Genomic DNA, 17,763 nt, shown 5'->3' with positions numbered 1-17,763 from the left:
GCCTTGGTCCGAGAAGATTCCACATGCCGTGGAGTAGCTAAGCCCATGCATCACAACTACTGAACCTGTGCTCTAGCCCCCGTGAGCCACAACTACTGAGCCTGCACCACAACTACTGTCTGCATGCAGCAACAAAGACCCAACGCAGCCAAAAAAAAAAAAAAAAAAAAAAAAAGATGGTGAGAGTGGACACCCTTGTCTTGTTCTTGATCTTTAGAGGAAATACTTTCAGCTTTTCACCATTGAGAATGATGTTGGCTGTGGGTTTGTCATATATGGCCTTTATTATGTTGAGGTATGTTCCCTCTATGCCCACTTTCTGGAGAGTTTTTTATCATAAATGGGTGTTGAACTTTGTCAAAAGCTTTTCTTACATCTATTGAGATGATCATATGGTTTTTATTCTTCAATTTGCTAATTTGGTGTATCACACTTATTGGTTTACGGATATTGAAAAATCCTTGCATCCCTGGAGTAAATCTCACTTGATCATGGTGTATGGTCCTTTTAATGTATTGTTTGCTAGTATTTGGTTTGCTAGTATTTTTTGAAGATTTTTGCATCTATGTTCCTCAGTGATATTGGCCTGTAATTTCCTTTTTTGTGTGGTATCTTTGTCTACTTTTGGTATCAGGGTGATAGTGGCCTCATAGAATGAGTTCGGGAGTGTTCCTTCCTCCACAGTTGTTGTTTTTTTTTTTTTTAAATAAATTTATTTATTTATTTTTGGCTGCATTGGGTCTTCGTTGGTGCGTGCAGGCTTTCTGTAGTTGCGGTGAGCACAGGCTACTCTTTGTTGCAGTGCACAGTCTTCTCACTGTGGTGGCTTCTCTTGTTGCAGAGCACAGGCTCTAGAGCGCAGGCTCTGTAGTTTTGGTGCACAGGCTTAGTTGCTCCGTGGCATGTGGGATCTTCCCGGACCAGGGCTCAAACACGTGTTTCCTGCATTGGCAGGTGGATTCTTAACCACTGTGCCACCAGGGAAGCCCCGCTCTGCAGTTTTTTAGAAGAGTTTCAGAAGGATATGTATTATCTCTTCTCTAAATGTTTGATAGAAATCGCCTGTGAAGCCATCTGGTCCTGGACTCTTGTTTGTTGGAAGTTTTTATTTTTAAAAAAATTTTCCAATTTTTTTTTTAAAGAATCAATTTTATTTATTTATTTATTTTTGGCTGTGTTAGGTCTTCATTGCTGCCCGCGGGCTTTCTCTAATTGCGTTGAGTGAGGGCTACTCTTTGTTGAGGTGCGTGGGCTTCTCATTGTGGTGGCTTTTCTTGTTGCAGAGCATGGGCTCTAGGTGTGCAGGCTTCAGTAATTGTGGCATGCAGGCTCGGTAGTTGTGGCTCATGGGCTCTAGAGCGCAGGCTCAGTATTTGTGGCACATGGGCTTAGTTGCTTCGCAGCATGTGGGATCTCCCTGGACCAGGGCTTGAACCCATGTACCCTGAATTGGCCGGTGGATTCTTAACCACTGCACCACCAGGGAAGTCCCTGTTGGAAGTTTTTAAATCACAGTTTCAATTTCAATACTTGTGATTGGTCTCTTCATGTTTTCTGTTTCTTCCTGGTTCAGTCTTGGAAGGTTGTACGTTTCTAAGAATTTGTCCAGAGATGCTTGTAGTAGTCTCTTATGATCCTTTTTATTTCTGTGGTGTCTGTTGTAACTTTATTGTGACTTTATTGATTTGAGCCCTCTCCCTTTTTTTCTTGATGAGCCTGGATAAAGGTTTATGAATTTTGTTTGTCTTTTCAAAGAAACAGCTTTAAGTTTCACTTATCTTTTCTATTGTTTTCTTCATCTCTATTTCATTTATTTCCACTCTGATCTTTATGATTTCTTTCCTTCTACTAACTTTGGGTTTTGTTTGTTCTTCTTTCTCTGGTTGCTTTAGGTATAAGGTTAGGTTGTTTGAGATTTTTCTTGTTTCCTGAGATAATATTGTATTGCTATAAACTTCCCTACTAGAACTGCTTTTGCTGTGTCCCATAGATTTTGGATCATCATGTTTCATTTTCATTTGTCTCTAGGTATTTTTTTGATTTTCTCTTTGAATTCTTCGGTGATCCATTGGTTGTTTAGTAATATATTGTTTTAGTCTCCACAAGTTTGTGTTTTTTACATTTTTTTTCCTGTAATTTATTTCTAATCTCATAGTGTTTTGGTCCGAAAAGATCCTTGATATGATTTCAGTTTTCTTAAATTTACTGAGGCTTGATTTGTGACCCAGTATTTGATCTGTCCTGGAGAATGTTCCATGTCCACTTAAGAAGAATATGTATTCTGCTGCTTTTGGAACGTACGCTCTATAAATATCAATTAAGTCCATCTGGCTTAATGTGTCATTTAAGGCCTGTGTTTCCTTATTGATTTTTCTGTCTGATGTGTCCATTGGTGAAAGCAGGTTGTTAAAGTGCCCCACTGTCATTGTGTTACTGTCAATTTCCCCTTTTATGGCTGTTAGGAGCACCTCAATACATAAGGCAAATACTATGTTGGGTGCATATATATTTGGTGAGCATCTTTATGATTGTAACTTTGAACTCTTTACTAGGTAAATTTTCACTTATCTCTGTTTCATTAAGGGTTTTTCTGAGGTTTTATCTTGTTCTTTTGTTTGGAACATATTCCTTTTGTTTATTCATTTTCCTTGACAGTCTTTGTTATTTTTCTATGCATTAGCTGAAACAGTGACCTCTCCCAGTCTTGAAGGAGCAGACTTGTGTAGGAGGTGAACCTTATTGTTCCACCCTGCCCTAGCTCTTGGTTGTCTCAAATCTTTGTGATTGTTCAAGCAGACTGCTTTATTCTTAGTGGCTTCCGGTAGTTGAGGGTGTGCAAAGACCTGTTGGTGTCCCAAAAGGGGTGGATCTCAGTCAGCACCTAGGTGCAGGCTGATTGGAAGCTAGGCCCTCAGGCAGCAGCTTTTCAAATGTGCAAATATAGCTCTTTCAGGGGCAGATGGGCATTTCTGTCTGCTCTCTTTGAACTGAGCCCTGAGGTAATAGCTAGTTAAGAAGTTTCTTGGTTTGCAGCTGTCCCATTAACACAAGAACACAAACCCCATGAACACAGGCCTTGCTGGCCACTAGACTCAGGCTATCAAGGGATGTAGCACAGCCACAAAAAGTTGGGGCACCACACGTATACACAAGCTCTTTTCCTGGAGATGCTGGTGATGTAGGGCAGGACAGAGGGAGTGTGTGAGGATGACACCCACTGGCCTCCATGATCTCTGGAGAGGATTATAATCAGCCCTTAGATGTGTTTAGTTAGGAGTCTGCTTCTCAGGCCACAGCTATGAAGATAAGCTAATAGGCCTCTTTCACAGGAAGTCTGGGGGTGCATTTCAGTCTGCTGTCCAGGACCCACTGGCCACTAGAGCCACGTGATCGGTGGGTGTCACAAAAACCAGGGCACTAGGTGTAAGCACAAGGTCTTTCTGGGAGATATTAGTGACCTGGGGTGAGGTGGAGGGAGAGTGCAAATATGGCACCACCAACCTCTGTGGACGTTGGAGAGTGTTTCAGTAGGCTTCTAGACGTGTGTTCAGTTAGAATCTTGCCCCTTGGGCCAAAGCTTTAAGATGAGCAGGTAGGTGTCTTTCACAGAAAGACTGGGAACTTTTCAGGCAGAGGACTCTCTGCTGGACCCTGGGGGGTAGCCAGATGAGTCTGCGTGAGCCCTTTTAAGAACTGTTTTTGGGTGGTTAAATCGAGTGAAGATGGTCAAAGGTACAGACTTCCAATTATAAATAAGTTCTGGGGGTGTAATAATGTACAGTATGGTGACTATAGTTAATAATACTGTATTGTATATTTGAAAGTTACTAAGTAGATCTTTTTTATTTTTTAAATTTTAAAAAATATTTTATTTATTTATTTTATTTTTTTGGCTCCGTTGGGTCTTTGTTGAGGCTCGCAGGCTTCTCTCTAGCTGTGGCATGCGGGTTTTCTCTCTAGTTGTGGCGTGTGGGCTCCAGGGAGCATGGGCTCTGTAGTTTGTGGCACGTGGGCTCTCTCGTTGAGGCGCAAGAGCTCAGTAGTTGTGGCCCCAGGGCTTAGTTGCCCCACGGCATGTGGGATCTTAGTTCCCCGACCAGGGATTGAACCTGTGTCCCCTGATTGGAAGGTGGATTCTTTACCACTAGACCACCAGGGAAGTCCCTATGTAGATCTTAAAAATTTTTTTAAATTATTTAATTGAAGTATAGTTGATTTACAATGTCGTGTTAGTTTCAGGTGTACAGAACAGTGATTCAGTTATACGTACTTACATATACATGTTCCTTTTCAGATTCTTTTCCTTTATAGCTTATTGCAAACTATTGAGTATAGTTCCCTGTGCTATACAGGAGGTCCTTGTTGTTTATCTATTTTATATATGGTAGTGTGCACATGTTAATCCCAACCTCCTAATTTATCCCTCTCTCCCCTCCCCTCCTTCCCCTTTGATAACAGTAAGTTTGTTTTCTATGTCTGGGAATCTCTTTCTGTTTTGTAAATAAGTTCATCTGTATCTTTTTTTCTTCTTTCTAAGGTACCATGTATAAGCGATATCGTGGTATTTATCTCTGTCTGGCTTACTTCACTTAGTATGATAAATTCTAGGTCAATCCATCTTGCTGCAAATGGCATTCTTCTTTATGGTTTAGTAGCATTCCTGTGTGTGTATGTGTGTATACACAACACATCTTCTTTATCCATTCATCTGTCGATGGACATTTAGGTTGCCTCCATGTCTTGGCTGTTGTAAATAGTGCTATTATGAACATTGGAGTGTATGTATCTTTTCAAATTAGAGTTTTTGTCTTTTCTGGATATATGCCCAGGAGTGGGATTGTAGGATCATATGGTAACTCTATTTTTGGTTTAAGGAACCTCTACTGTTTTCCATAGTAGCTGTACCAATTTACATTCCCACCAACAGTATAGGAGGGTTCCCTTTTCTTCACACCTCTCCATCATTTATTATTTGTAGACTTTTTGATGATGGCCATTCTGACTGGTGTGAGGTATCTTTTAGTATATTAAATATATTAAACTTTTCTTAAAATTAAATTAAAAATGTGACGAGAGAAAAAACCAAAACAAATTTTAAAAATTGTTTCTTGTTTGCTATATCTTGGTGGGTCTCATGGATGCAAGCCCTGTTGGCTTTCAAAGCTAAATATTTTGGAGGCTCGTCTCTTAGATGCAAGTCTTAAAAGCTGGGGTGCCAGATGTGAGGTCCAAACCCTTTGCTCCTCATGGAGAAGCTCGGAGTTGTAGGTTCCCTCCTGACTGTGGGTGGCTGTGTCAGGGGTGGGGTGTATCGTGAGACTGTGTCTCAGCCTCTTCTACCCGGTTCCATGTGGGTTTCTTCTCTTTCACCTCATGTGTAGGAGTTGCTCATCTAGTTTTTGGGTTTCTTTCAAAGCGCATTGTTCTGTATGCAGCTGTCAATTAGCTGTGTCCATGAGAGGAGGTAAGTTCAGGACCTTCCTAGTCACCATCTTGAATGGGCAGCCTCTTGCTTTTTTGTCTTCTTACTAGACTAGTGGGTAAGAGTGCCGGCTCCAGGGTCCTGCTGCCAGGGTTAACTGCCCTGCCTGCTTACTTCCTGGCTGGTGAACTTGGGCCTTTGCCAAATGGGGGTAAGGGTAGCACATGGTTTATAAGGTTGCCTGAGGACAAACATATCCACACACACACAAAGCTTAGAGCACAGGGGACAGAGGACATAGTTTATCACCTGTTTCCTCCCCCTGGAGTCTCAACTTCATCAGGGCAGGACTTTTTCTCTTTGCACTCCCAGCCCCTAGAATATGAATGCATGCAAAATACAGCTAAATGGTCCTTATTCATGGCCTCAGCCCTCATCTCACTGGCCTTCCTGGCTACCCCCTTAGAGTCTGACCTTAGCTTTCTTTTTTTTTTTTTTACAGCCCCCCTTACAGCTTTCCAGTCTGGCCTTAACTCATCTTTGAGGCTCTGTAAGCCTTCTGGGCACTGGCTATGTGGTCTGCCCAGGGAAATCTCTGAGGCTGGTAAAATTATCTGATAAATATGGAGAATTTGGTGACAGACTTTCTTAGCTGAAATGTAACCTTTCATACTGGCAGCACCATTTGGGTGTAACTGCCTAAGCTTCAGTGGGAGTATTAGGAAACATGACTAATTGCAAAGTTTTACAATATTCCAGGTGTGTACATATTAAACATCATAAATGTGACTTTATATTACTAAGGTAGCAGATGCTCTGTGGCGTGTTTGCAAGGCCCTGTGGCAAGGCACTTAGACCCCCTGGGCAACATATGCAGCTTTTTTCCTCAAAACACCAGAGAGCAACGTAAGACAGAGCAGAGGGGCAGAGCACAGGATACAGAGGAAGGTGGCATCTAGTAAGAAAGACACTCTGAGATCTGGGGAGGAGCCCAACCTCTAAGTCATCCAATGTTTAAGGTGTAAAAAAGCTACCTTCAGTCTGTGCGCTCAGTTGTCCAGCTAAAGTCTCAATATGAAAAGTAGCTTGGGAAAGAAAACTCCCAATTGGAGTCCAATTATATGCTAGGTGCGTGTAAGTATATTAGGTTGTTTATTCCTCATAATCACCAGTTACTAAATGACAGTTGGGATTTGAACCTGGTCCTAATTTCTCTTGAAGCTGAGACTCTACACACTATCCTTCCACTTTCTGCTGCCAAGTAGAAAACCTCAGTGGGAAAGTGTAGCCGGATTCTGTGCAAACTTGCCAATGCTCTGGACTGAATGGGTACAACTCAGCTGTCTGCACCTCAGATGACCCAGCTGGTCTAGGATAAAGGCTGCCTTTGCCTTATCTATACAAATACATTTTTTTTTCTTCCTGTCACGCTGGTCAGCAGTTACATGGCAGTTAGCTAGTGTTAGCATCTCTCCAGCTGGACGGTGATGATGTCAACCACTGCATGCACTGCTAGCTAGTGGCGTACTTTTTCTCCAGGGATTGGGTGGAGAGGCTCATAATGAATCATATGTTCAATGACAGCTGCATTATATACAGTGCTTATTTAAACAAACAGTGATAGAAAACATAACTGTAGAAGAGAAAAGCCAAACCATGTATCCACCTTTCAACTGAGCTTGTATGTACTCTGATAAGCTGGACAGAAAATAGTGTCTAACTTTAGACCACAGTTTGAGAAGTAGAGATCTCAAGAGAAGCACAAACATGTATGATTTGGAAAATAGCACTTACCTGGAAAAGAACAAGCTATTAGATTTATGAAGTAATCTTTTAAACTAATTTTTTAAGGTTAAAATACTTTATACAAAATAGTAATTAATTTTTGTGATATCTCATGAAGCAAGACAAAGAAGCAGAGGTTTTTTTTTCTCATAAATTAGATCACCACCTCCCAAACTGATACCCAAAGGAATAGTATACCCAAAGGAATAGTATTTCATGAAATGTTAAACCAAATGCCATAATTTTTTTTTTTTTTATGGACAAGTTTGAGGAATGATATATCTTCCTCTTATTAAAGATTTAAGGCTGGGGAGACACACTTTTTAAAGTATGACTATTTTTATTTCCAGGAAGTGGTCTGTGGGGGGGGGGAGAACTGCTTGGCAAATGCTGAAATTTCGAATTGTAAGATAAATTTGGATAGTTCACTCATGTGGTCTCTTAGTTTTAGACTCCTAGGTACTCTGATTTCCACAAATACTTTGTAACCAAATTGACAGACAGACAAATAGGTGAATAATCTGAAGTTTCAGGTCCACTGGTTTTTAGGAGGCATCCAAACCGAAAGAGCCCTGGACGAGATGATCAGCTGGCTGAGTGGTTACTATGTTAAGACAGTAAGCCACCTCTAATAGCTTCCTCACCATAAACAAGGGAGCTATAGATGGACGCGCTCCGCCTCCGTGCAGCGCTTACAGTCTATGACTTCATCGCTTATTCCCATAGACAAGTGACAGGACGCAGTGCAGAATGACTGCCCTTCTGGGATTGCTGCTCAACACAAAGGAACCAGAAATAAAGCCTCTCATTCTTAAATAACATTTATTATTGTTGCAAAGAAGTCTTTTTCAGGAGAACAGGTCTCACATTTATGTAAAGGTATATTGGTTATAGTTATAGAAGCAAATTTCACTGAGGTGCTCTATATGAAGTATGCCTGACCATGACTCTGAATTCAGCAATCTAATATGCACAATGTGTTGGCTGCCATCAGCTATTTATCCGCACATGCCTTTTTTTTCCTTTGAAAATATGTGCCTGCACAGGGTGGAAAAAGAAACGCCAAGGGCCTGCTAAAAAGGAGAAGCCTAGAAAAGATAAAATTCCCACGGCAGTTCTGTTCAGCTGCAGTCTGCGAGTGCAGGAACAGTGTTCGTGTGGGGAGGCATTACGCCCGGTGGTTTCTCGGTTTTAATGGTGTGAGAGCGAGCCCTTGAGGTGTTCCGCAGCAGTCAGAGGGAGTGGGAAATGCCATTTACTGAATCCAGTCGATGTTCAGGCAGCGCGCTATGAATGCAAACATGTCTGACACTTCTTCTATTACTTTGGCCGTGGGCTTCCCAGCCCCGTGGCCCGCCTTGGTGTCCACGTGGATAAGCAGGGGATTGTTCTGCTTCCGACTGCGGCCCACCAGGTACTGAAGGGTGGCAATGAACTTGAGGGAGTGAAGCGGGACCACGCGGTCGTCATGGTCCGCAGTGAGGAGAAGCATGGACGGGTACTGGATGTCGTCTGCCTCTGGTAGCTTCACGTTGTGCAGTGGAGAATATCTGAAAGGCAAAGGCACTTTCATGAGGCCGGATATCAAAATGAGAGTGGCGTGTCCCCTAGGATAATCACGGGGACCGGTGGGCATAGTGACCTGCGTCGTCTACCCGCCTACCGTCACCAGCAGTGAGGACTGCAGCCAACTGGTCCATGGGTGACCACTGCAGACTAAGTTACATCACCGTTTGGGCTGTGACTGGCCAGGGCTATTGGAAGCCGGGGAGCTGTGTCATTTATTTCGCTCCCACTTTGGAAGCCTGTGTAAGAAAGAAACAGGGCTGTTGAAACAACCCAAAGTACGTGCATACTGACTGTCTTGAGGTGAATATTTTCATATTCTTCAGACTGACTGCTACAAAGTGGACTGACTGTCCCTTTGTTTATATTTTACATGGAAAGATTTTAATTGAGGTATAGTTGATTTACCATATTAGTTTCAGGTGATTCCATATTTTTATAGATTATACTCCATTTAAAGTTATTCTAAAATATTGGCTCTATTCCCTGTGCTGTACAATATATCCTTGTAGCTTCATTTTATACATAAGTAGATTGTATCTCTTAATTCCCTTCCCCATCATGCTGATTGTTCTTTTAAATCACCGATTGTGACTAGAATGGGTGCAAGCCTTTCTTTGGTTGAAGAACTTGAAATCCACAGTGTACAGCAGCTTTTTGCCTGTTTAGTTTCTATAAACCCTTTATTCTGAGCTCAGCTTGGCAGTCTTAGGAAGACCACGGGTCCCCCCTGGGCCTAGCTTCCTGTCTGAAACCAAGGAACCTGAGCTGCTGACCCCTGCTGGCTCAGAGTCCAGCAGAAAGAAACTGACTTTGGCCAATGGTGAGAAAGTTAGCGGAGGAGACGCCTTCTGAAGCACAAGTTTCCAGTTAACAAAAAGGTTTTTAAGAACATAAGTACAATCAAATTAAACAGCGATTGATACTAGTTAAGTGAAAGACATCTCTGGATACTTTTTCTTCACATTTTTGTCCATATGGGTGTCCTGTTTTCCAAAGTGTTCAGTATTAATGAATTGAACTATTTTAGTAGAGTTTTATTTTGGAGGGTAAATAGGCAGAAATAGTACAATTTCTACTCAGTTAACCAAGCTAAGACTAAAACCTTCTGGGGTTTAGTCTCCTAATAGATGAGATGGAGGTGCCAATGGATCTTGTTTTCTGATCTCATTGCAGAGTACTTCTGGATCAACCCCAGTCCTCCAGATAAGGGTTAGTTCTATGGGAAAACAAGCCTGGAAACTCTGCCTACTAATAATGCCTCTCCCCACCTCAAGATTCGCATGCCACATTTATACATTCAAGACTCTGAGAAGTTCTGTAGAAAAAAGTCTGTTAGGCTTTATTTTTCCCAGCCATTCACAAACTTGGAAATTTAAATTCTGGGGGGTGTGGGGGACCCCCTTCAGTATACTGGATTGAGCTCTCTGCTCATTGGGAGTAGCAAGTAAGAGGAAAATACAGCTCTGTGGGTGCTAGGTTAAAAAATTAAAGTCTGAAATAGGAATATCACAGACATCTTGAGAGAAAAAATATTTAGAACTCTTTTTTTTGCTTTCAAATTAATTTTAGAAGTATCAGGTTCCAGCAAATATTTTGTTGCCTTCAATATACAATTAACTCAGTATTTTCAACTGAGTTTAAATGGGACTTATCCCCCTAAGTGCATATTTTCTTAAAGTTAATTGGAACTATGGCTTCTTTAAATATTCAGCTTTCACCAGGATGTGTCAGTGAGGCTACTTGTGTATTTTAAAAGTTAAACTTTTCCCCTCCTACAGAACAGAATTGAGTAGTTTAAAAGTATTCAATTAAAAAAATTCAAGTCATTTTAGCTGAATTTCTAAGTGGAGAGCTAACCATACAAAGCACATCAAATGAAGGAAAAAACCTGACTTGAGAAATTACTGTATCAAAATTTATAATTGACTGAGAAGACTGGGGAGAGGGGACATAGGCTGCTGGTGCTATTCCAAGAGTAATTCCTAAATACTGCTGGTAAAAATCCAAAAACCCCTACATGTGGGAAGTAAAGAGAGTGAAGAGCCAAAAAAGAATGTAGCTTGCAGTCTTTTTTTTTTTTTTTTTTTTTTAAAGAAGATGTTGGGGATAGGAGTTTATTAATTAATTTATTTTTGCTGTGTTGGGTCTTCGTTTCTGTGCAAAAGCTTTCTCTAGTTGTGGCAAGAGGGGCCACTCTTCATCGTGGTGCGCGGGCCTCTCACTATCGCGGCCTCTCTTGTTGCAGAGCACAGGCTCCAGACGTGCAGGCTCAGTAGTTGTGGCTCACGGGCCTAGTTGCTCCGCGGCATGTGGGATCCTCCCAGGAGAGGGCTCGAACCCGTGTCCCCTGCATTGGCAGGCAGATTCTCAACCACTGTGCCACCAGGGAAGCCCGCCTGCAGTCTTGAGAATCTAAATGTTTGCCATTTTCTCACTGTTATCGCCAAAGGGTTGAGGGATACGAATATTTCAGTCATGCAACTTGTAGTTTCAAATATATGTGGTTATACTGAGAGCACAAAAAAAAGTTTAACTGTTCTTGCATATATTCCTCTTCATTTCCTTATTTCTTTCTATTTTTTTTTCTTTTTTCTTTTTTTTTGCATGTGGGATCTTCCCGGACCCGGGCATGAACCCGTGTCCCCTGCATCAGCAGGTGGACTCTCAACCACTGCGCCACCAGGGAAGCCCTATTTCCTTATTTCTTTCTTTCTTTTTTTTTTTTTTTTTGTGGTACGCGGGCCTCTCACTGTTGTGGCCTCTCCCATTGCGGAGCACAGGCTCCAGACGCGCAGGCCCAGCGGCCATGGCTCACGGGCCCAGCCGCTCCGCGGCATGTGGGATCTTCCCGGATCGGGGCACGAACCCGCGTACCCTGTATCGACAGGCGGATTCTCAACCACTGCGCCACCAGGGAAGCCCTCCTTATTTCTTAATTTAGAAAAATCCCATATATATGTAAGTTATAATGACTTTTTTTTAAAATTATTTTTTAATTGCTGCATTAACAAATTACCACAAGTTTAGCAGCTTTTAAAAACAACATGGATTTCTTATCTCACAGTTCTATAAGTCAAAAGTCTGGCTTGGCTCAACTGGGTTCTCTGGCTCTCTCAAGGCTGAAATCAAGGTGTTGGCTAGCTGGGCACTTATCAAGAAGTGATAGATTGCCCAAGATAGAAAAAAATCTACTTCCAGACTCATTCCAGCTGTTGGCAGAATGCATTCAGTTCCATGTGGCTGTAGGACTGAGGTCCTTGTTTCTTTGATGGCTGTTGGTTGGGGTTGATCTCAGGTCGAACACGCCCCCTTCCTTCAGTTTCAAAGCCAGCAATGGTGGCTCTAGTCCTCCTGTCCTCCTCATGCGTCTAATCTCTCTCATCTCCCTGTCTTCTGCATCCCCGACTCCCACCAGAGAAAGCGCTCTGCCTTAAGGGTCTGTCATTAGATTGGGCCCACTCGATAATCCAGGATAATCTCCTTATCCTGGCCAGCTGATTAGTAACCTTGATTTAATCTGCAAAGTCCCTTCACAGAAGTACCTAGATTAGTGGTTGACTGAAGAACCAGGGGACAGGAATCCTGGAGGACCACCTTTAAAATTCTGCCCATCACGTCTTTGTAGTTTGTTGTTTCTGTTTTTGTTAAAGACCAGATCAAAACCAGGAAGACAGGTATTCCCACCACTTGCCCTACTTTTGCAGTAAATTACATGCAAATATGAGATATTGAAGGGCATGGAGTCAAACATTTATCCTTTTGACTATGTTCAGTATGCTGGTATCAAATTGTTAGCAACACAAATACGTCAATATGAATTAAAACCTTACTTGATGAGCCATTCAAAGTGTTGTTTGTTGTCTGAGCACCCATAATCAGTGGTCCAGGCATGACCAATAGTGTACTTATGGAACTTCAGCATGTCCATTACTCCAACTTGGGCAATAACACAACCAAAGAGGTCAGGACGCTGATTTGCACATGCAGCTAAAAATCAAGATAGAAAAGGGAGGTGGTCCATCATTAAACATCTATGTAATAAGCAAAAGCAAAACAGAACAAAACAACACTTAAATGCTTTCGGAACCCTGGTTGTCTTTTTTCCAAGAGCACAGAAAGAAACCATCAGAAATCACTTGCCCAACAGCCCACAAGCTTTTCCCCCTCCTTCCAATGTATCGGAGGGGTGGGTATTATCAGCAGTAGAGATTTACTCCTCAAAGTGAATCTCAATGGAGGAACATTATACGAAAACCTCTAGGGCTTTCTGTAAAAACCTGTGTCCCCTCTCCCATCCCCAGTTGCTTTCACAGGTGATGCAGGGCTCAAAACTAGCCTGTGATATGGTGACACAATAAGAAATACCTGTTTAGTCTTTGTCCCCAGTTCCTAGAACAGAGCTCCTAAAACCCTTGGAATTTCCTGAGTGACAGGGTGAGAGGAGTGTCTCTCATAATTCATAACTAACCCCTTTCAACAGTCTCTGAGTGCATGCTAATGAGATGGCTCTTGGTGGGTCCCCAGATAGCTTCAGGATGGGGGCTGGCTGCCCAAGGAACCAACCATGTGATTAGAGGACTGGATCCTCTGGTCCCACCCTGGATCTCTGGGTAGAGGAGAGAGGGTGGAGATCAAGTTAGTGATTAACGGCTATTGATTTAATCAATGCCTGCCTGCATAATAGAACTTCCATAAAATCCACCAAACAATGAAATTGAGAGCTTCTAGGGTGGTGAACACAGGGAGGTGCTGGGACGGTGGTGCGCTATCAGAGACTGTGGAGGCTCTGCATGCAGCTGCCCGCCCATGCCTTACCCTATACATCTCTTCCATCTGACTGTTGCCAAGTTCTATCCCTTATAACAAACTGGTAAACGTAAGGAAAGAGGAGGGGGACGTGGGAATGCCCAATTTATAGCTGTGAGTCAGAAGTATGGGAGGTCCAGAACTTGTGATTGGTGTCTGCAGTGGGGGCAGTTCTATGGGACTGAGCCCTTACCCTTTTGGGTCTGTGCTAACTCTGGGTAATGTCAGAATTGAACTGAATTGTAAGACACCCAGTTGGTGTATGGAGAGTTGGAGAACTGGTTGGCGTGGTATGCCCCCCTTCCCACATTTGGCATCAGAAATGTTGTGAGCAGAAACGGCTCATACAGCCCAACGCAGAATAGGGCCTAAAACCCAGCTCAGAGCTCTAACCGATATTGACACACCTTCTTGTCCTGTTGTAAAAATACTCTTCTTTGTACACTTAAAAACTTATGTTTTGGAAAATTCAATAAATGTTTATTGAACACCCGCCACGTGCCTGGCACTACGCCTGGGGGTGTGTCAGTGAATAATTTAGTGGGAAAGATAAAGAAGTGAACAGGCAATTGTAGTGTGGCAGTCACTACTGTTGATAAAATACGGGTGCTATGGAAGTAGGGCATAGGCCAGAGTACGGAAGTTGGGGAGGCTATGGGAGGAAGTAAGATCAAAGCTGGCACGACTAGGAGTTAGTCAAGGGATGTGAACTTTTCCTGCCTCTGACAAAAAACTGTTCCCACCCCAGTTCTGATTTCAGTGCTTATTCATGATACTGAATCCTGAGTCCTACCCCTGCAGATCCTTTTCTCCCACTCAGAGGTGGGAGGCACAGGAATCTGGAATCTGTTCTTTTAAATAAGCATCTCAGCATCCTGATGGAGGAACTCCATCTCTGAAGGTCCCTTAAAGGACCTAGTTTGTTAAAAGGCATAAATGAATTCCTGAGTATAAAACTCCAAAAATAAAATGGAGTTTTATTGGATGAACCAGTAAGTTCCAACACAGTTCTCCCACTACTGAAATCAGATGGTATTTTCAACGTCCTTTCCCATTAAAAATTTTAGATTCACCCTTAGTTCTTCTTTCTTTTACACTTCATATTTAATTCATATGCAAATTCAGTTGGCTCAAATTCAAAATATACCCAGTATCAGACCACTTCTCACTACTTCCATCGCCACACCCAGGCCCAAGCCACCATTTTCTCTCCCTGGGACAGAAGCCACCTACCTGGGCTCCGGCTTTTCTGCCCTTGCCTCCCCTTCTGTCTACCCTAACACAGTAAAGGGATCAATGCATGATCCCGATTAAAAAAAAAACATGTCAAATCATGACACTTCTCTGCTCAAAACTCCCCCAAAGGCTTCTCATTTCACAGAGTAAACCATGCTCTCTGCACGGGCCACAGGGTCCTGCCTGGTCTGGCCTCCCCCCACCCCTAACCTCTCCCATCTCTCTCCCCTGCTCTCTGTGCCCAGCCACAGACATGGGCCTCTGGGGCCCACTGCTGGCCTCGGGCATTTCGTCTGCCTCCTCTGACTGGAACGAAAGCTCCATGAAGGCAGAGCTGTTGTCTCTTTCGTTTGCTGACATATGCCCAGTATCTGGAAAAATGCCCAGCACTTCTTGGTGCTCTATAAATATTTGTCGAGTGAACAAATCAAATTTGTAGTTATTCGGAATTTAAGAATATTATCCATCTCCTTTCTCAATTTCTTTCCACAAGCCACACGACTTGTGGGATCTTAGTTCCCCGACCAGAGCAGGGATGGAACCCAGGCCCCTGGCAGTGGAAGTGCAGAGTCCTAACCACTGGACCGCCAGGGAAGTCCCTCCATTTATTTCTTTCTTCTTTTTTTAAATTGAAGTATACCTGACTTAAAACATATTAGTCTCAGGTGTAAATCAGTGATTCGGTACTTTCATACATCACAAAGTGATCACCATGATAAGTCTATTTACCATCTGTCATCACACAAAATTATTAAATATTATTGACTATATTCCCTATGTTATCTGTACATTATATCTGTGGTATTTTTATAACAAAGTGTGGACCTCTCAATCACCCTCATCTATTTCACTCATATCCCCACCCCACTCCCCTCTGGCAACCACTAGTTTGTTTTCTGTATCTATGAGTCTGTTTATTTTATGTTTGTTCAATTGTTTTGTTTCTTAGATTCCTCATATAAGCGAAATCATATGGTATCTGTCTTTCTCTGTCTGACTTACTTCACTTAGCAAAACACCCTCTAGGTCCATTCATGTTCTTGCAAATGGCAAGATTTCATTCCTTTTTTATATGGCTGAGTAATATTCTACTGTATGTATTATTATACACCTCCTTTACCCATTAATTTATCAGTGGACACTTAGGTTGCTTTCATATCTTAGCAACTGTGAATAATGCTGCAGTGAACATAGGGGTACATACCTTTTTGAATTAGTGGTTTTGATTTCTTTGGAAAAAAACTCAGAAGTTGAATTGCTGAATCATACAGTAGTTCTATTTTTAACTTTTAAGGAAACTTCATACTGCTTTCCATAGTGGCTGTAACCAATTTATATTCCCACCAGTGCATGAGGGTTCCCTTTTATCTGCATCCTTGTCAACACTTGTTATTTGATGTCCTTTTGATACTAGTCATACTGACAGGTGTGCGGTGGTATCTCATTGTAGTTTTGATTTGCATTTCCTTGATGATTAGTGATGTTCAGCATATTTTCGTATGTCTATTGCCCAGCCGCCCCGCGGCACGTGGGATCCTCCCGGGCCGGGGCACGAACCCATGTCCCCCGCATCGGCAGGCGGACTCGCAACCACTGCGCCACCAGGGAAGCCCGTCTCTGCTTATTTTTTAATTGAGTTGTTTGTTTTTGATGTTGAGTTGTATGGGTTCTTTAGATATTTTGGACGTTAACCTCTTATCAGATATATTGTTTGTAAATACCTTCTCACATTCAGTAGGTTGTCTTTACATTTTGTTGATCGTTTTCTTCACTGTGCAAAAGTTTTTTTAGGTTGTTATAGTCCCATTTGTTTTTTGCTTTTGTTTCCCTTGCCTGAGGAGACATCCCAAAAAAATTTTGTGAAGACCAATGTGTTTGGTCACATTGTACACAATGTACACAATGAGTGTACTGTGTTTTCTTAGAGTTTTATGGTTTCAGTTCTTACATTTAAATATTTTTGAGTTTATTGTCACATATGATGTGAGAAAGTACAGTTTGACTCTCTTGCATGGAGCTGTCCAGGTTTCCCAATACCATTTACTGAAGAGGCTGTCTTTTCCCCATTGTATATTCTTCCTTCCTCTGTTTTAGACTGACCATATATGTGTGGGTTTATTTTTGGGTTCTCTATTCTGTTGAATTGATCTATATGTCTGTTTTTATGCCAGTACCATACTATTTTGGTTACTAGAGTTTGTAGTATAGTTTGAAATCAATGAGCATGATACCTCCAGCTTTGTTCTTCTTTCTCAAGACCGTTTTGGCTATTTGGGGTCTTTTGTGTTTCCAAATAAATTTTAGAATTATTGTTCTAGTTCTGCGAAAAATGCCATTGGTATTTTGATAGGGACTGCACTGACTCTTGTACATTGCCTTGGGTAGTAGGGTGATTTTAACAATATTCTTCAAATCCATGAGCATGGCACATCTTTTAATTTGTGTCATCTTCAATTTCATCAGTGTCTTACAGTTTCCAGTGTACAGGTCTTCCACCTCTTTGGTGAGATTTATTCCTAGGTATTTTATTCTTTTTGATGTAATTTTAAATAGGATTGTTTTCTTAATTTCTCCTTCTGATAGTTTAAGGTACAGAAATCCAGATTTCTGTATATTAATTTTGTATCCTGCAACTTTACTGAATTCATTTATTAGTTCTTTGGTGGCATCTTTAGGATTTTCTATACATAGTATGTCATCTGCAAACAGTGGCAGTTTTACTTTTCCAATTTGAATTCCTTTTATTTCTTTTTCTTGTCTGATTTCTGGGGCTAAGACTCCCAATACAATGTTAATAGAAGTGGTGAGAGTGAGCATCCTTGTCTTGTTCCTCACCTTAGAGGAAATGCTTTTGGCTTTTCACTGTTGAGTATGATGTTAGTGGTGGGCTTGTCATACATGGCCTTTATTATGTTGAGGTATGTCCCTCTATACCCACTTTGCTA

At 41.9% G+C, this 17,763-nt stretch overlaps 1 protein-coding gene across 1 annotated transcript in view; it reads right to left on the bottom strand.

Moving 5' to 3' along the window:
• Positions 1-8,012: 8,012 nt before the first annotated feature.
• PREP (prolyl endopeptidase) overlaps positions 8,013-17,763 on the bottom strand; it is a 148,245-nt gene continuing 138,494 nt past the window's right edge. The window contains exons 14-15 of the mRNA XM_024115546.3: positions 12,607-12,763; positions 8,013-8,757 (exon numbers count right to left, since the gene is read on the bottom strand). Of these exons, the coding sequence (XP_023971314.1) occupies positions 8,463-8,757; positions 12,607-12,763 (452 nt within the window). The 3' untranslated portion in view covers positions 8,013-8,462. The remainder of the gene's footprint in view (positions 8,758-12,606; positions 12,764-17,763) is intronic.

This window comes from Physeter macrocephalus, chromosome 10, assembly GCF_002837175.3.
Source record: "Physeter macrocephalus isolate SW-GA chromosome 10, ASM283717v5, whole genome shotgun sequence".
Lineage (NCBI taxonomy): Eukaryota > Metazoa > Chordata > Mammalia > Artiodactyla > Physeteridae > Physeter > Physeter macrocephalus.
The sequence above is the reverse complement of the archived record's forward strand: the minus strand, read 5'-3'. Positions and strand labels throughout refer to the sequence as shown.